Here is a 15927-nt window from a genome sequence, read left to right as displayed (position 1 = left end):
GCTCCAAAGATAATGGCAGTGGTAGCAACCTCCAGCCTGAACACAGAGCATCTCATCACCCGCACGATTTTCATTTAAGCAGTGGTGCCACTGAGGATATCGGAGTCACCGGCATCCAAGATGGCCATGGTGGAGCACCTGAAGAGCTTTCCACACGCAGTTCCAAGCTCGATCTAAAATGGAAGGAGGAAAAATATTTCCCGCAAATTCCATTCCCGCAATCGGGGGAGGAAGACGCGGAAAAATAAAAGATTTCGATGGTTAGCGCCTTGGTCAATACCCTCCGAAGCTTTTGTAGATTTTGCGGGGAGACATGATATAGCTTCTTCGCTGGGTAGAACATGACTACATGTGCCTGATCCTGCTCATAGATCTCGAGCTCGACTCAACTCCCACATGTGTATCTTGGCTCTTAGCGCTCCACATCACATGTTGCCTTGTTGAAAGGAAGCTGTGGTCTTGAGCTGAGTCGAGGCGAGGCGAGCCGGCGAATGTAGCATATAAAGGATATGGGGACGAAGGCAAAGGGAAGTAGTATGGGATTTAGTTTTATCTTACGTTGTTGCCGGAGAAATGGTGGACACTGGTCTTGGAAAGCATGGAGTAGTCTGTAGAAACGAAGAAAGTATTGTCAGACAAAATTCTTGGAACGCATAAACCGTAAAACGAAAATAATACTGTAGACGATAGTTCTTACATTCGAGCTCACTCTTGCGAAGAGGAGGTGTGTTGCCAGCAATAATGACGAGCTTGGCCTTGCCTGAACGGAGGGACTTCAGGGTAGACTTGTAGCCCAGGGTGACTATCCAATGAAACGGAAATAAAATCAGTTAGCCCCCGAGTCCATCCAAAGTGATGAGAAAGGTAAGTCCTTGAATTGATCGCCTTCGCAATAATGTATTTTAAACCGCAGAGTGCACTCACCCTTGCCGGATTTCATCACAAGCGCAAGGCGCGAGTTGATGTTGTCGGCGCTTTTCTTAGCCTTCTTTGGTGCCATCGTAACGCGTTAGAAATACCAGGAGGTTTTTCTAAAGAGAGATAATTGAAGCTGATAAATTTTTGCGCTCCGGCACGGAATTGAGATTGAAGGATTGAAGTTGCGGTGCGTTTGCTCTAGCGAATTTTCGAACGAATTTCTGTGTGGGCTTGAATATCGGAATAGTGTTTTTCCGGGACAGAGAAACTTCCCATAACCAAGTGCTTTTTCATTCCAAGATTTCATTCCAGGAAACCCGATGGTATCGACAATAATACATTATTGTTTAATATTCTATTCAGGGAATTTAAGTAGCGTCGATAACATATTGTCTGGCGTGCTACGTTCCGATGGGTGCTGATCCGTCTTCAGCATACTCTGCAGAATTCACTCAGGCAGGGACTTACATGACCAACACCATATCGTATGCTATGCGTCCACGGGGATGACTTTGCAAACGCAATCTGCGTTAATGACTTCAGAATCATAATGTTCAAGGCCATGATCACAATTTACGAAGAAACTCGGGGGCGAAGCCAGCACCAACACTCTCAATTAGGCAAACGCTGAAATGGGACGTGCGGTTGATTTAACCCTGACCTCTTGATGACGATTATCTTCCTCCGAGGGGTCCTCTGATTATTTCCATCAGGAAATTCTAGAGTTGGACTTGATATTCAGAGTGAGTTGATACTCCCAAGGATAGATCCAAAGGTTTATGGGTGAGTGAATACTACTTATAACAGCAGAGAGATCATCTCGGCTTATCTTTTGTAGAAGATAGGCAGGATCTAGGTATCATTGCTTCACAGTTTGGCGTGCTTACCAGCTGGAGATATGGTGGAGAGGCAAACCAAATTCCAAAAGTTGTAAGGCCGGGAAATTGAGAGTACCAAACTCTTCACCGAGCGGGTGGTAACTCACTGAGAAACGTAACTCTCTGTCGGTTTCGATTTTGAATGACTGACTTGTGTTGGGTTGATTAGATTAAGGCTCGTCGTGGGCCTCAACCAAGGGCACCATCCAAAACAGAGTAGCGTTCATGCAGGAATTAATTAAGTGGCGCGGCCCGTTGGGCTAAGGCGTGAGATCGGGTCGCAATGAGGCGAGTAACCTGTACAATGAGGAAACGAAAATAGTCCACAGTTTGCTCAACAGGTTGAAGCCCTGGAAAAGCAACCTGAACTTGATACGTCGGAATAAAATTGGAGTTGATAGTAATGGCAAGCGTGTTACAGATGACTCCAGCAGGGATCAGCGAGTGGGAAAATCCATCAGGGCGTCTTAAAGCCAGCCCGAAGGTACGGTCGTAGGTGATAAGGCAGTATGTATGTGCAGCAAACTGTGAGCTGACTTGTCAACAAAACGGATAGGTGCTTGTAGATGTCACAGCGGAAGGTTTTGAATGAAGGGTCTGGAGATCGTAATAATCCCAAACCAGAATAGCGTGCCAAGCGGGAGGGCTAGCCTGGTGCGGAGATTACCACGTACCGCGTATTGTTCACATTTAGTATGGCCCGTACATCAAATCGTTGGTATTGCTGGGGAGACCAAGCAAAATGGGAGTATTGATCGCGTATGGGCTGCGTACCAGCCAAGTAATAACTTAGACTTGATGAGATCAACGCCTTGTCTCGAGACAACAACAACCAACTATTTTTTTTAAAAAAAAAAATTTAAGTGAAAGACACCCTCCATCATTGATTTTTATATACCTGCTGGACATTCACCAAGTCACGGTACTAGCCATCGTCTATCTGTTCTTTATTGATTTTCAGCAGGCGCTCTCGGGATATTTTTACTCTTGAAACTCTGGTGTCCGTCTCACAGCCTCGATCGAGATATCGCATTCATATCTCATTCCCCCCCCAATTGACCACAGCCCCCCACGGACATCATTTCAGCCTTGAAAAGCCACCGTTTCGATCAGGGCTGCCTTGGTATTTTTGCAAACTCATGTGTTAAGACGAGCTGTTCATATCTACTTTATCATCACGGCGCCATGTCGAGCACTGCAAGAAAGACCTCATACGGCGGAAGTGGTCACAAATCCTCAACCGTGGACTCTACAACAACCTCTCCACCTACACGATCGCCCTCGAATTCGACCCAGTCTTCAGTGAATGGTGTTGGACGGTCCACACCTACAAGGCACTCTCCGAGCCCTGTCTCCGCTCGAGCAGCAGCACGTAAACCCGGCGCGGGTCGATCCAACCTCAGTATGAGTTCTGTTCCCAGAATGCTCTCAAGCCCCTCAGATGATGATGCGAGAGCCCAGAATGCCGCCCTCATCGATGAACTGAAAGAACAGGTTCAGAAAGCCGAAACTGTCTCCGATCAGTACCGGAAACAACTCGGCGTTCTGCAGCTACGGCTTGATGAAGCGGTTAGTGAACAGGGAAGATTAGAAGAGCAAGCACATGAAAAGGACAGCGCATTAGGTGTGCTCCAGGCAGAAGTTAAAGAATTGACGAGGCAAATTCGCGATCTAGAGCAAGCTCATGAGACGGAGCGGATAGCCATGGCAAAGGAGAAGGAGCAGCAAGCGAAAAGAGAGGAGGATTTGGAGTCTACAATCCAACGTCTGAAAGAGACCATTGCGCAGAAGGAATTTCGTATCAATGTGGAAAATGAACGCAACGTCTCCAGGTCGCGTAAGTTTCCCTATTTATTTATAAATGAATTAGTGTTTTCTGCGGTTATTGACTCCCAATTTTTTTGTTTTTTTTTATAGCGAGCTTTCGAAATAGAGCTTCCGCAGATCTCGAAAATGGACAATTTGCCCCGTCTTCCCAACTCCAACGCAGCCCTTCCCGAAACAATTCAAAATTGATTTTGCAAAAGGATAAACTAATTGAATCTCTGAGACTAGAGTTAGCGGAAGCCCAGATAAAACTTGTCGAAATGGAAAACTTGGGTGGTGGTCGCCAACACGATCTGGAGCGCGAGCTTTTGGAAGCTAGAATGGCAAACGCTCGCCTGATGGAGGACAATGAGAGTTACCAGCTTCTCCTGAGCGAGAAAACATTAAACGGAGACTTCTCAAAAGGAGATTTCATGCATGAAAACAACCAAGGAAACCAACAAGTAGGCAATGGACTCGGATCACTCGCGGATGAGCTTGAGTCGGTTGGCGAAGGTGGAGGTGCTGACTCCCGTCGGCGACTCGAAGGAGAGGTCAAATCCCTCAAAGATCAAAATAAGGCTTTGAGTCTCTATATTGAAAGGATCATAGGGCGCCTGCTACAAACTGAGGGATTTGAGCATATTTTGGACAAAAATGACACTGATACTTCGACCTTGCTCGCGAGCAAGCAGGCAAATACTGAAAAAGATCTGCCTCCGCCGCCCCTGTCAGACAAGGTAGAAGGAGCTGGGACATCATTCCTCCAAAGAGCAAAATCCGTTGTGTCGGGGCAAGCTACTCGGCCAAAACCCAAACCGCGGACAATGAGTAATCTTACACAGGGCCTGATCCATCAACCCCAGCTTGAGACCCATCCTACGATGAATGAGAATCCGGATACCGCACCAAGTATCCCTCTAGGACGTTCACGGACAATGCACCGGAGGTCCCGTTCAGATCAAGCAGACGGCACCGCTGCCGCCGTCGTAGGTCAGATGTACCGTGGTCCTTCTTCCAATGGTCCTCTCAGTCCTGGGATCAGTCCAACACTTTCATCGGGACAAGGACCGTTCTTCGCCTCAAGCATAGCGTCAAAACGAGCTTCTGTCCCCGTCGGTTCCATCTCGAGCAGAACCCACGATCGAGGATTGAGTAGCACTCCTAGCGTGTCGAGCGATCGCAGCGGTGAGGTCGGCTCAAGTGAAAGCACATCCAGCCCTTCACGCTCCAGCCCGGGTATGAATAACTACACCGGCGCAGTGATGACACAGAATAAATTGCGGCCTTTGCGCCTTGTTCAGGAAAACAAGGAGCTTGAAGGTGGTGACCAGGCCGATGAAGACGCACGCAAGAAAGCGAATCGTGGAAGCTGGATCTCCTGGTTCAATCGTCCTGGGCAAACCGATTCTCCAAATGTCACTTCGCCCACCTAATTCGACCATTATAACCACAAAATCATGCGTCATGGGTATGCTATTCTTGGACAACGTTATACATATTGGATTTTCTTCTCGCGATCCCATTTACGACCCCTTTGAGACGATGGATGTTTCATAGTTTCTCATCTCATTACATACACTGATTTTTCTTCCAATCTGACTTGGCTTTTTTGAAATTTAAACCTCGCCATGTCGAGATCATCTGAGTACACCATATTTGATGTTAATTTCCTTATCGAGGCAGATATTTCAAGACTGAAGACTATATGAATATACCAGTTAATATGTCAGGTGAATTCCATGCTGTGGTGTTAGCTAGGACTCATTGCAAGCTGTGCGCGCTCGCCTACGTTTTTATGTTAATTTGCTTTTCTTGCCTTAACGAAATGTTTTGGATCCTTGCGTGTTTTGATGTTACTTTTTATAAATTTCATACCCCCCTTCTGTGTCAACATTCCAGCTTTGATCTATGAATCATCATTTACGATTGGCCGTCCTTCACTTCGAATTTGTAACTATCTAGAGCGGTAAATTGCCCAGTGTATCTCTCTCGAAACTCATGTCGTGGCATGCAACTCCTTACCACCAAAACCAGTGCTTTGTTTCTAGTTGATTATTCTTCAGGGTAGATATTGGTGTTATTGTATATACAAGCCCCTTACCTTCCACTGTGTCATGTGCATATTTTATTGTGTTCTTCCCGCAGTCTATTTCTGCGAGTAGCCCTTCATTTGAAGGGGCAGATGTAACATCACGTGATTTACCCACAGGTCAACTCCCGCCAGCGAGTCTGGCTGGCAATATCACCAATATTAATATTACACCTCACAACGAATTTCCACCAGAAGCCCGCAGCACACGCAATACGCACAGCCAAGATGCCGGCCCCAATATCACTGTTTTCTGTCAATGCAATCCTTATAATGTCCACGGATGACTCATCGAGGATCTTCGCGAAGTACTACTCCCCTCCACACCCTCCTTCCGGGATACCAGCCAACTCCTCAGATTATCCTGGCGCAAACCCGTATCCCACCGTGAAGGACCAGAAATCGTTCGAAAAGGGCCTGTTGGAGAAGACTGCCAAGCAAACCAGTGATATCATCTTGTATGACAATCGGGTCGTTGTGTTCAAGACGGAAGGCGACGTGATGTTGTATGTTGTTGGCGGAGCGGAGGAAAACGAGGTTCTGCTGTACAATGTTGTCATTGCGCTAAGAGATTCGTTGAACATTTTGCTACGGTATGTATAAAAATTGTATTTTCTTTCCTCTCTCCTCTCTCCTCTCTCCCAGGCTTTTTGTTTGTTTGAAAGGAAACTGACTGGGTTGGCGTCCTATTTCCGCACGTTCTTATAGATCCGGTGTCGACAAGCGCAGCATTATCGAAAACTACGACCTTGTTTCGCTAGCCGTTGACGAGATTGTAGACGATGGCATCTTCCTTGAAACGGATGCTGTACACATTGCCTCGCGTGTCAGCCGTGCTCCGGCACAGGATGTCCCAAATATGAAGGGAATCGATTTGTCGGAACAGGGCTTGTTGAATGCTTGGGAGTTTGGCAAGAGGCGGCTTGCGGAGCAGTTGCGGCATGGCTTGTGAAGAGACGGGCTTCTCGTTTTTGTTTGATTATGCCGACGATATCTATGCGTTGACGGGATACAGCTTCTGTGGGCATTGGCGTATAAGGTGTTACTTCGATTTTATGCGGTTCTCAAGCGAGAAATAACTTACACTTACATTTTTTGCGGAATATTTGTAGAATGGATTCCCTTCCTCTATTTGCATGTTCAATACCTATATGATCCTTCTTTTTTCTGTTTCTTACTCCTAATGAAACTGTGGAGTATCGAACTTTTTGCCGAGCTCAGCGTGAAGCCGAAAAGTTGGCGCATACCAACTCCTCGTGTTAATGTTCTTTATATGTATTTTCTTAGCCCTTATATTCCCAATGGGCAGGAATTCCGTCTTGCGGAGATAGAGTTAAAATCTTTTACTGGTCTATGTGTAGTTAAATTCTGCCCCACTATGTCACCCAAACTGCCTATTCTAAACAGAGGTGTAACTTCCATCCTCATTGCACTCACAACAATCACCCGGCCATTCTAGGCCCCCGTGAAAATGAAACAGAGATTCTCCTCTCTCGACGTCAAGGTCCGTCAATGCCGCTTGTTTTGGGTGAAGTTGTTCACACTCTAATTTAAACAGGTCATATCGAGGGAGCTCTCACAGGCTCTGGTTGGTCTACGAATTTCTAACATCTATGACCTGTCATCAGTATGCAGTTCCTCTCCCCATCAGTTAACACCTCTCAAACCCGATTTACTGAGATATATTCTACCATAGCGAATATTCCTCTTCAAGCTAGCCAAACCAGACACAAGAAGGCAACTCATTGTCGACGCCGGCTTCAGATGCCATCTTACGGAGTACTCTCGCACTACTGCCGCCGCCCCCTCCTCATTTACCAGTCGCTTGCGCAAGTTCCTGAAAACAAGAAGGGTCACAGCTGTCTCTCAAGTGGGCACAGATAGGATCGTTGATATCGAGCTTAGCGATGGCAACTTCCATGTCCTCCTAGAGTTCTATGCGGCAGGAAATATTATCCTAACCGACAAGGATTATAAGATACTTGCACTTCACCGGATTGTACCTGAAGGCAGCGACCAGGAAGAGGTTAGAGTGGGATTGCAATACGTTCTCACTAACAAGCAGAATTATAATGGGGTGCCGCCGTTATCTATTGAGAGATTAAGGGATGCATTGAAAAAGGCGAAGGGTGTTACGGGACCCGCCGAGGCTGCGGGGAAGAACAAAAGAGCGAAAAAGAAGCAGGCTGAAGCTCTAAGGCGAGCTGTCTCGCTGGGATTCCCGGAGTATCCGCCTCTGCTTCTTGAACATGCATTCCATATAACTGGTTTCGACACGAGTCTGAAACCGGAGCAGCTGCTAGAAGATCCCAAACTGGCGGAAAAGCTTATGGTGGCGCTTGTGGTGGCAGAAAATGTCAACTCCAGTCTTTCAACTGCGGAGGAAACGCCAGGGTATATTGTCTCGAAAACAGAAGGTAAAGCCGGAGAGGATGCCTCGGTGGATTCTACTGTTCCATCCAAGTCGAGCAACGTGGCGTATATTGATTTTCACCCTTTCGAGCCGAAGCAGTTTGAGAGCGAACCTGGAACATCAATTCTGAGGTTTGATACGTTCAACAAAGCAGTGGACGAGTACTTCTCGTCAGCCGAATCACAGAAACTCGAATCGAGACTCACTGAGCGTGAGGAAATTGCAAAAAGAAAATTAGAAGCTGCCCAGAAAGATCAGGACAAGCGTGTTGGGGTGTTGAAGGAGGCTCAGGAACTTCACATCCGCAAGGCGCAGGCAATCGAAGCCAATTTGCTGCGTGTTGAGGAGGCAATAAATGCAGTCAACGGGTTGATAGCGCAGGGTATGGACTGGGGCGAAATTGCTCGTTTGATAGAGATGGAACAGGGTCGCCAGAATCCCGTAGCCAATGTTATAAAATTACCGCTGAAGTTGTACGAAAATGCGGTTACCTTGCTTTTAGGGGAGCCTACGGAAAATGAAGAACCGATGGATGAATCTGAGGATGAGGCGGAAGTGGAAGAGGAGGAAGAACAGGAAAGTAGCGAAGATGAAGATAGCGGGAAGAAGCCTGGAGTATCCAAAAAACCACGGCAACCGCTACTATCTATTGATATTGATCTTGGGATCTCGCCCTGGGCTAATGCAAGACAATACTATGAACAGAAGAAAGTTGCCGCAGTGAAAGAAAAGAAAACTCTCAATTCCACCAAGGAGGCTATAAAAAGCACGAAAAAGAAGGTTGCTGCGGACCTTAAGCAGGCATTGAAACAGGAAAAGCCTGTGCTTCGGCCTACAAGGACTCCGTTCTGGTTTGAAAAATTCATATTTTTTTTGTCTTCTGATGGATATCTTGTTTTGGGGTTGGTGACCGTTCTCATGTCCTGCTGCTTTTTATTATGTTTTTATTGCTAACTGTGTGAGTAGTGGCAGAGACGTCCAGCAAACGGAAATACTGTACCGACGACATCTAAAAAGAGGGGATGTGTTTGTACACGCTGATGTTCAAGGAGCTATTCCCGTCATTGTCAAAAATAAACCGGGCACCCTAGATGCTCCTATCCCACCGGGGACTCTTTCCCAAGCCGGCAACCTCTGCGTAGCAACTTCAACTGCATGGGATTCTAAAGCGGTAATGGGGGCGTGGTGGGCGAATGCCAATCAAGTATCCAAGACTACGCCATTAGGTGAATACCTTGTAACGGGTGGTTTTGTTATCTGTGGCGAGAAAAATCAGCTTCCCCCGGCTCAACTTCTCCTCGGGTTTGCAGTAATGTTTCAAATTAGCGGAGAAAGTATCAAGAATCATACCAAGCATAGAGTACCGGATGAGGCTCCTACCTCAGAGAGTGCGAAGGATACTCTAGGGACCGAAGAACTACCCTCTAGTCTCGGTTTGGAAACGCCAAAATACTCTAAAAGAAATGAGACAGATCATCAGCATCAAGAGTCTGATAGTACGGATCAAGAAAACGGGGAAATTGAAAAAATTGCGGACAATAAGCGAACAAATCCCTTGTTACATGATGGGGCCGAATCGAATCGTTCTGGAAGTGAAGGTGAGGAACCGAACATTGGAGAAAATGGATCCCAAGATGTCGACGCTAGATATGACAAGGGATATGATAACTCTAGATTCGAAGCTGTGGAAGTACCAAAATTGGGAGAAATGGAAAACTTACCCAAGGAAGAGGCCAGCTCCGAAACGCAAACGGACTCCATCACAACACAACCTGCCAAACACCCCTTTGTCAGGGAAAGACGTATGTTGAAAAATGGGATCTTCGAACAGGTCCCTGCGCGCCTGACTGATCCTGCGTCCCATTCAGCCACCAATGTACCATCACGTTCCTCAACTCCATCCATAGGGGCATCAACCGCCACGCCAAACATCCGCGGAAAACGCGGTAAAAACAAAAAAATCGCCACCAAATACCAGCACCAGGACGAGGAGGACCGTGAGCTCGCTCTCCGCCTCCTGGGTTCCGATTCTAACCCGGATAAGCTTCGCGAAGCTGCCAAACGCAAAGCGGATCGACTGGCCGAGCTTGAAGCCCAAAAGCAAAGACGTCGTGCACAGCACGATCGAGCTGCTCGGGCTGAGCGAGAGCGACAAAAGGCATTGCAACAACAAGCAGAGACACGGGCGGGTGGTGATGGTGCTGACGGTGGTGATACGCAACTCGATGCAGATACTGCGGCTGATCTTTCTTGTCTTCCTTCACTCATTGGCACTCCTGTGGCAGGTGATGAAATCGTCGCAGCAATTCCCGTCTGTGCACCTTGGACAGCCCTCAGCCAGTATAAGTATCGCGCCAAGTTACAGCCTGGGACTGTCAAGAAGGGGAAGGCTGTCAAAGAAATTTTGGGAAAGTGGATTGTCGATGCGACATCGGATGCGAATGCAATAAAAAAAGGAATGAGGAAGTGGAAGCGGAAGCAGGGGGACCACGAAAGTGATGGCGAGGCTGTCAATGAGAATACGAACGAGGAAACAGGGAGAGAAAATGAGGGTAAAGGAGAAGACCGCAACAATCATGGGCTTAATCAGTTAGCGCAGGTAGAGCTTGAGCTTATAAAGGGATGGCGGGATGTTGAAATCATGAATACGCTCCCTGTAAGCAAGGTTAAGATTGTTTCTGGCGGTGGCGGTGGTGGTTTAGGTGAAAAGGGCGGGGAACGGAAGGGTGCCAAAACCAGTGGAGGTGGAAGGAAGAGTGAGAAGAGTGGGGAGAGTAGGAAGGGAGGGAAGGGGGGGAAGGGGAAGGCCAAAGGAGGTAAATAATGGAGGAGCGTTGGGTTATCTTAGAGAGATGGAAATGTATACTTGTGCATTAGTCCAGTATAGACCAGGGTGCGAAATTACTTGAAAGCGAATATAAAAGCCAGAAAGATCCTATCTCGAAGAATGTGTTTGGAATATCTCTAAGTGAACTTTCCCGCAAAACCTCTTATACTAAATTGAACGGTAACGGACATCAACAGCATGCGTATGGCCATCATGAACTACGTTGTTAGAGTGGAAAACGGTAGCAAAATTTTTATATACTTCTCATCTATCAACGTGGGACGAAAAATATACCAACAAGAGATGAGACGGAATTTATTTTATTTTATTTTATTTATTTTTTTTTTTAAAAAAAAAAGAGGAAATCGACTATCATTATCCTCGAATCTCTTCCTCAGCTGCTTTTCGCAACCGGTTCATAATTGCAGCCGCGAGATCACCTTCAGTATCAGAGATGCCCTCAACATATATAATGGAGACATTCTTCTCGTCTAAACCGCGAAGAGCAGAAAATAAGCCTCTTGCAATAGAGTCTGTGTCTGGGCCGATGTCGATGTCGAATAGTTCGATTGGGGTCCCCACATCTAGATCTGCGGACGGGACTAGCCGTAGACAAGTGGGATGATAGAGAGTAACAGGTGAAGAGGAATCGAGAGGATCTGTAAAGGTATTGGATATACTCGATGCTTCAGAACCAGTTGCTCCATCGCTGATATCACAATCAGTACCTGTGATGCCCAATCCCATCTTCCAGAACTTTGCCCTGACGATCCCTACGCGGGGGATGGAGGATGTGATCTTTTCCCCACCATGTCCCTCATGGCCCGCAGCGACGGATAGATCACGAAGCAGTTTACTTTTAACAGCTTCGACGTCTTGTCCTGCTTCGAATAGCACAACCTTCGCCTTTGGCGAATAATGTTTATATTTCATCCCGGGGGCCCGCGGAACCTCTTTACCCTGCAATGCGCCATCTTTATACCCAATCTGAACATCCTCCCAACCAGGGCAGGCTCGGATCTCTTCAATACCAACTCCTCCCGGCCGGAGTACGGCTGGTGGATATAGTAGCCCGTCGACCACAGTGCTTTCCACCCCAACACCGCACGGGCCTCCATCCAAGATCATATTAATTCGCCCTTGCAGATCGGCATATACATGCTGAGCAGTGGTGGGGGATGGTTTGGTCGAAGCATTTGCAGACGGTGCGGCAAGTGGCCTATCGGCGAGATAGATGAGAAGTCGCGCAACTGGAGACGATGGCATTCGAACGCCAAATGTGCGAAGTGTAGAAGTGACCTCTGGGGCGAGTGGGGAGGGTGTTGGGTTTGGGAGGATAATAGTCAACGGGCCAGGCCAAAATTTACTTATTAAAGGCTCGTATATTGGTGGGATGAAATTCCTTTTTCCTCCTTGTTGAGATCCCTCCGTTCTCGAGCCGTATTCGCCTCGACTTGGACTGCTAGAATGCGGTTGAAGGAGACGCTGTAATTGCTCCTTTGAGCTCACGTGGACGATGAGGGGATTGTCTGACGGCCGCTGTTTTGCTTTGTAGATACCCTGAACTGCAGCGCTCCGTGTCGCATCCGCACCTAATCCATACACAGTCTCCGTAGGAAATGCCACCGGTATATCGCTCGTGCGCAGTGCTTCTGCTGCTTCAAGTAAAACTTTTGCCTCCGGGTTGCCCCGATCATTTTCTACTGTCCACTTTTCAACCAACGCCTTCGTCGTGTCCTGGATTGGAAAATTCAAAGAGTGTACAGGGAAAACGCAGGTAACTCTCTCTCCTGCATTTCTGTTGATTTCTTTCGGGGTCTTCCCCGGCAGACCATTCCGAGCTGCCATGACCGGGAGAACTTTATGCGCAGTCGGGAAGCGGAGAGCGGGGAAGAGGCGATTCGGATTTATCAATGCCGTTTTAGCAACTTCAAGGCTTTTCGTCGTCCCTTCTCCTCCGCGAGCGTGGCGAATTATATTATATGAAGAAACTATGTTCGGGTACCTGGCAGGTACAAACGAAACTATATACGCAAATCAAGTAAATCGTTGCGCGCGGAGCGATACTAGGACGGCTGGCTGTAGGGCATAGGCGGGACTGAATACATTCTCAGCAAATAGAGTGAAATATGTACCATTTCAATAAAAGCCGGATATGTTGAAATAACAATAAATATCCTAGACAGCAGCCCATTAGGTAGTAGCGGTGGATATCCGTTCATTGAGTTGTTTTGCTGAAGCTGAGATTTGGCTGCTTGAACTTTTTTTTTTCAGTTGTTCGATGACGTCAGCACAGCATTTCGATACCTAGTCAATACAGAAAATTGTCCACAACATCTGCAAAAGAAAACAGAAGAATATGTTTGACCAGGCACTATAACACGGCAGTTTATTGTATAATATTTACTCGGTTATACCTAATGATACGTGTGAATGGCAATCAATCTCAGGTATGTATCACTTTCTCAAAACTCCTTCCGAGTCAATTTGAGAGGGGAAATGTACAGTCGTTAATACATGAGGCTACGAAGTAAACGCACAGCACTCGCTTCGTTCGAGTCATTAAGTACAGAAGGGGAGAAAGGTTACAAGAGCAAGAGCACAGAAGAAGGATGAGCTATAGATATTTTAGCAAGGTTAAAGTTAAGACATGTGAGACTCCACTGGGATATAAAACGAAGATGACTATCCATTGAGCGATAAATATCTATTCAACTCCCGCTTTTTGGCATTGTTATAGAAGATAAATTTATAGAAGAATGATCCGTCCTAGATATTCAGCCACTATATCACCGATAGGACTGCGTCTGAGTGTGGTGGTGAGAATGAAAGCTCAAGAAAATAGACCTTTCGATGGTTGGAAATTCTCGCTGATCGGAGAAAAGTGATAAACAGCCACAGTAAATGCCTCGCATGTTATTCTCCAACCGAAACGTTCTCAAGCTTGTAAACCTCGTAACCGGGCTCCTCGTAGGGATGAGCCTTGACAAGCGCTTTTACAGCTTCCTGCATCGTAGCTCGACCCATGCACAAGACTTCCACGCGCATTTCTTCAACAACCTCCAGGGAACCGACTTTACCGATGGTCGGATTTGCATCCCCCCCAGGGAGGAATTGGCCGGTACCCGGGGATTGGAAGCAGACCTTAGTGTATTTCCCTTGTGGGTATTGACCAGCGCCTGCGTCGAATACGGCGTCTTTGCAAGCCTCCACATGAGTTAGCGGTGCAAAGAAAATAAGCTTGAAGCGATCTTGGTCCATGAGAGGCGATGAAACGTAGGACCTGGCTGGTGAGGATGGAACTGGATGCGGGGAGGAAATAGTTGAATGACGGGTTAGTGTCGAGATCCTGGGAATGCGCCCAATAAAAGTGAGGAGCATTCCTTTTCTATCCACACTTCCTCTCTTTTCTTCTCGGCTTGTTGTAATAGAACTGGGGGAAATAGGACCGTATCGATGCTGTTGTTCGTGGTTAATGGGGGATTTCACAGCGCTGTTGACCTTCTTGTTAGCGATGACATAAGACACCGATGTGCCGCTTTTAATTGGTCAGTGGACCTTGAAGCATCAACCAGAACAATTTGGTCGTTATTTCGATCGTCAACTTATTCCCACTTCCAATTGTCTGCCATCATCCTTTTAGTCTCTAATTCCTAGGGTCCTGCTCGACATCAGGCCTTGCCGCTCCTAATTCTTCCAGGAATGGCATCCAAATTGGTCCCCTTTGCTTTGCGGCCGGGCCGTTTTGCTCTCTCTCGCTTCCCAAGCCGACAATGTCGGCCGTTCACAGTTGCGGCGCCCCTCCGGAGTGATACCCTCGCAGTCGTATGTCTATTTGACCTGTATACGTGAATACCGCAAGTATTTAAGCTAATATAAATGGCTACGTTAGCACAGAAACACCCCTGAAAATAACCCCGGCATCCCCTTCAAATTTTCTGAACAGAACCTCAAACTTATCGATGAGATACTCCTAAGATATCCTCCACAGTATAAGAAGGCAGCGGTCATGCCAATCCTAGACCTTGGTCAGCGGCAATATGGGTACACTAGCATCAGCGTTATGAACGAAGTCGCGCGCATACTGGAGATGCCCCCGATGAGGGTGTATGAAGTTGCGACATTTTACACCATGTACAATCGGGATCCCGTAGGGAAATACTTTGTTCAGGTTTGCACGACTGTACGTATTGACTGCTTAACTAGCCATACAATTATTTCTCTTATCCTCCTAGCTCCATCTAGAGAGTGATCCCCTACTAACCCAGCATGATTTTGCCTCTCTCGTTAGACACCATGCCAACTAGGCGGATGCGGTAGCGCCAAAGTTATGAAAGCCGTCACAGACCACCTCGGAGTCTCCAATGGCCAAACAACCCCAGACAAGCTGTTCACCGTTCTCGAAGTCGAATGTTTGGGCGCCTGCGTGAACGCGCCCATGATTCAAATCAACGACGACTATTACGAGGACCTCACCCCAGAATCTGTAGTGTCTCTTCTAGATGCCCTAAAGGGGGCGGAAACGGATAAATCTGTCGAGGTTCCCGCCCCCGGCCCTCTCAGTGGTCGGAAATCGTGTGAGAATAGTGCTGGTTTGACCAATTTGACGAATCCATCATGGAGTCCAGAGCTGATGAGGTCGGATGGGGAGCTGTAAGAATTTAATACTATATCAAGTCAGAAAATCAATGGAATTGGGGTTCATAAGGAGGAAAAGTCCGAAACTTTTTCTTCTGATTGATTCGGAATGTTTTTTCATTCAACTTCGGCTTCATATTTCCCCAGGTGTTTTAACTTCTGGGTGCATATTATAATGCCTTTTCCTTTCCTTCTCATAATGTTTAAGTCCTTAGAATCCTCTAGTCAATGTAGAATAAGAAATTAGCCTGTATTCAACGCACACTTTATCATTCCCGCATCACTATAGGCACATGGGAAGAATGGTAAATCCTCCCTTCACGCAATATAGCTTATCGTATTATATTAATTTCTA

General features: G+C 47.0%; 8 protein-coding genes across 8 annotated transcripts; 4 read left to right on the top strand and 4 right to left on the bottom strand.

The window, feature by feature from the left end:
- Positions 1 to 74: 74 nt before the first annotated feature.
- On the bottom strand, positions 75 to 1000 carry HCAG_03694 (60S ribosomal protein L30; the record flags this gene model as incomplete). The annotated part of the gene is made up of 4 exons (XM_001541546.1): positions 75 to 173; positions 559 to 608; positions 698 to 802; positions 925 to 1000. 4 exons carry the CDS (start codon positions 998 to 1000, stop codon positions 75 to 77), a joined length of 330 nt encoding a protein of 109 aa, XP_001541596.1.
- A 273-nt stretch (positions 1001 to 1273) lies between these two features.
- Positions 1274 to 1482, bottom strand: HCAG_03693 (predicted protein; the record flags this gene model as incomplete). Its single annotated transcript, XM_001541545.1, has 2 exons — positions 1274 to 1357; positions 1387 to 1482. 2 exons carry the CDS (start codon positions 1480 to 1482, stop codon positions 1274 to 1276), a joined length of 180 nt encoding a protein of 59 aa, XP_001541595.1.
- A 1499-nt stretch (positions 1483 to 2981) lies between these two features.
- Positions 2982 to 5038, top strand: HCAG_03692 (conserved hypothetical protein; the record flags this gene model as incomplete). Its single annotated transcript, XM_001541544.1, has 2 exons — positions 2982 to 3633; positions 3714 to 5038. 2 exons carry the CDS (start codon positions 2982 to 2984, stop codon positions 5036 to 5038), a joined length of 1977 nt encoding a protein of 658 aa, XP_001541594.1.
- An 884-nt stretch (positions 5039 to 5922) lies between these two features.
- On the top strand, positions 5923 to 6646 carry HCAG_03691 (conserved hypothetical protein; the record flags this gene model as incomplete). The annotated part of the gene is made up of 2 exons (XM_001541543.1): positions 5923 to 6287; positions 6403 to 6646. The coding sequence occupies 2 exons, from the start codon at positions 5923 to 5925 to the stop codon at positions 6644 to 6646; spliced, it is 609 nt and encodes a 202-aa protein (XP_001541593.1).
- A 426-nt stretch (positions 6647 to 7072) lies between these two features.
- HCAG_03690 (predicted protein) lies at positions 7073 to 10931 on the top strand (the record flags this gene model as incomplete). Its single annotated transcript, XM_001541542.1, has 6 exons — positions 7073 to 7105; positions 7154 to 7198; positions 7277 to 7321; positions 7391 to 9009; positions 9074 to 9909; positions 9976 to 10931. The coding sequence occupies 6 exons, from the start codon at positions 7073 to 7075 to the stop codon at positions 10929 to 10931; spliced, it is 3534 nt and encodes a 1177-aa protein (XP_001541592.1).
- A 378-nt stretch (positions 10932 to 11309) lies between these two features.
- On the bottom strand, positions 11310 to 12782 carry HCAG_03689 (hypothetical protein; the record flags this gene model as incomplete). The annotated part of the gene is made up of 1 exon (XM_001541541.1): positions 11310 to 12782. One exon carries the CDS (start codon positions 12780 to 12782, stop codon positions 11310 to 11312), a length of 1473 nt encoding a protein of 490 aa, XP_001541591.1.
- Positions 12783 to 13850: 1068 nt separating this feature from the next.
- Positions 13851 to 14195, bottom strand: HCAG_03688 (predicted protein; the record flags this gene model as incomplete). Its single annotated transcript, XM_001541540.1, has 1 exon — positions 13851 to 14195. The coding sequence occupies one exon, from the start codon at positions 14193 to 14195 to the stop codon at positions 13851 to 13853; it is 345 nt and encodes a 114-aa protein (XP_001541590.1).
- Positions 14196 to 14636: 441 nt separating this feature from the next.
- HCAG_03687 (NADH-ubiquinone oxidoreductase 24 kDa subunit, mitochondrial precursor) lies at positions 14637 to 15591 on the top strand (the record flags this gene model as incomplete). The annotated part of the gene is made up of 3 exons (XM_001541539.1): positions 14637 to 14759; positions 14827 to 15117; positions 15226 to 15591. The coding sequence occupies 3 exons, from the start codon at positions 14637 to 14639 to the stop codon at positions 15589 to 15591; spliced, it is 780 nt and encodes a 259-aa protein (XP_001541589.1).
- Between the last annotated feature and the right edge of the window lie 336 nt (positions 15592 to 15927).

Source organism: Histoplasma capsulatum, genomic scaffold (genome assembly GCF_000149585.1).
Source record: "Histoplasma capsulatum NAm1 scaffold_3 genomic scaffold, whole genome shotgun sequence".
NCBI lineage: Eukaryota > Fungi > Ascomycota > Eurotiomycetes > Onygenales > Ajellomycetaceae > Histoplasma > Histoplasma mississippiense.
Note: the sequence above shows the minus strand (reverse complement) of the source record. Positions and strands in the feature narration are given on the sequence as shown.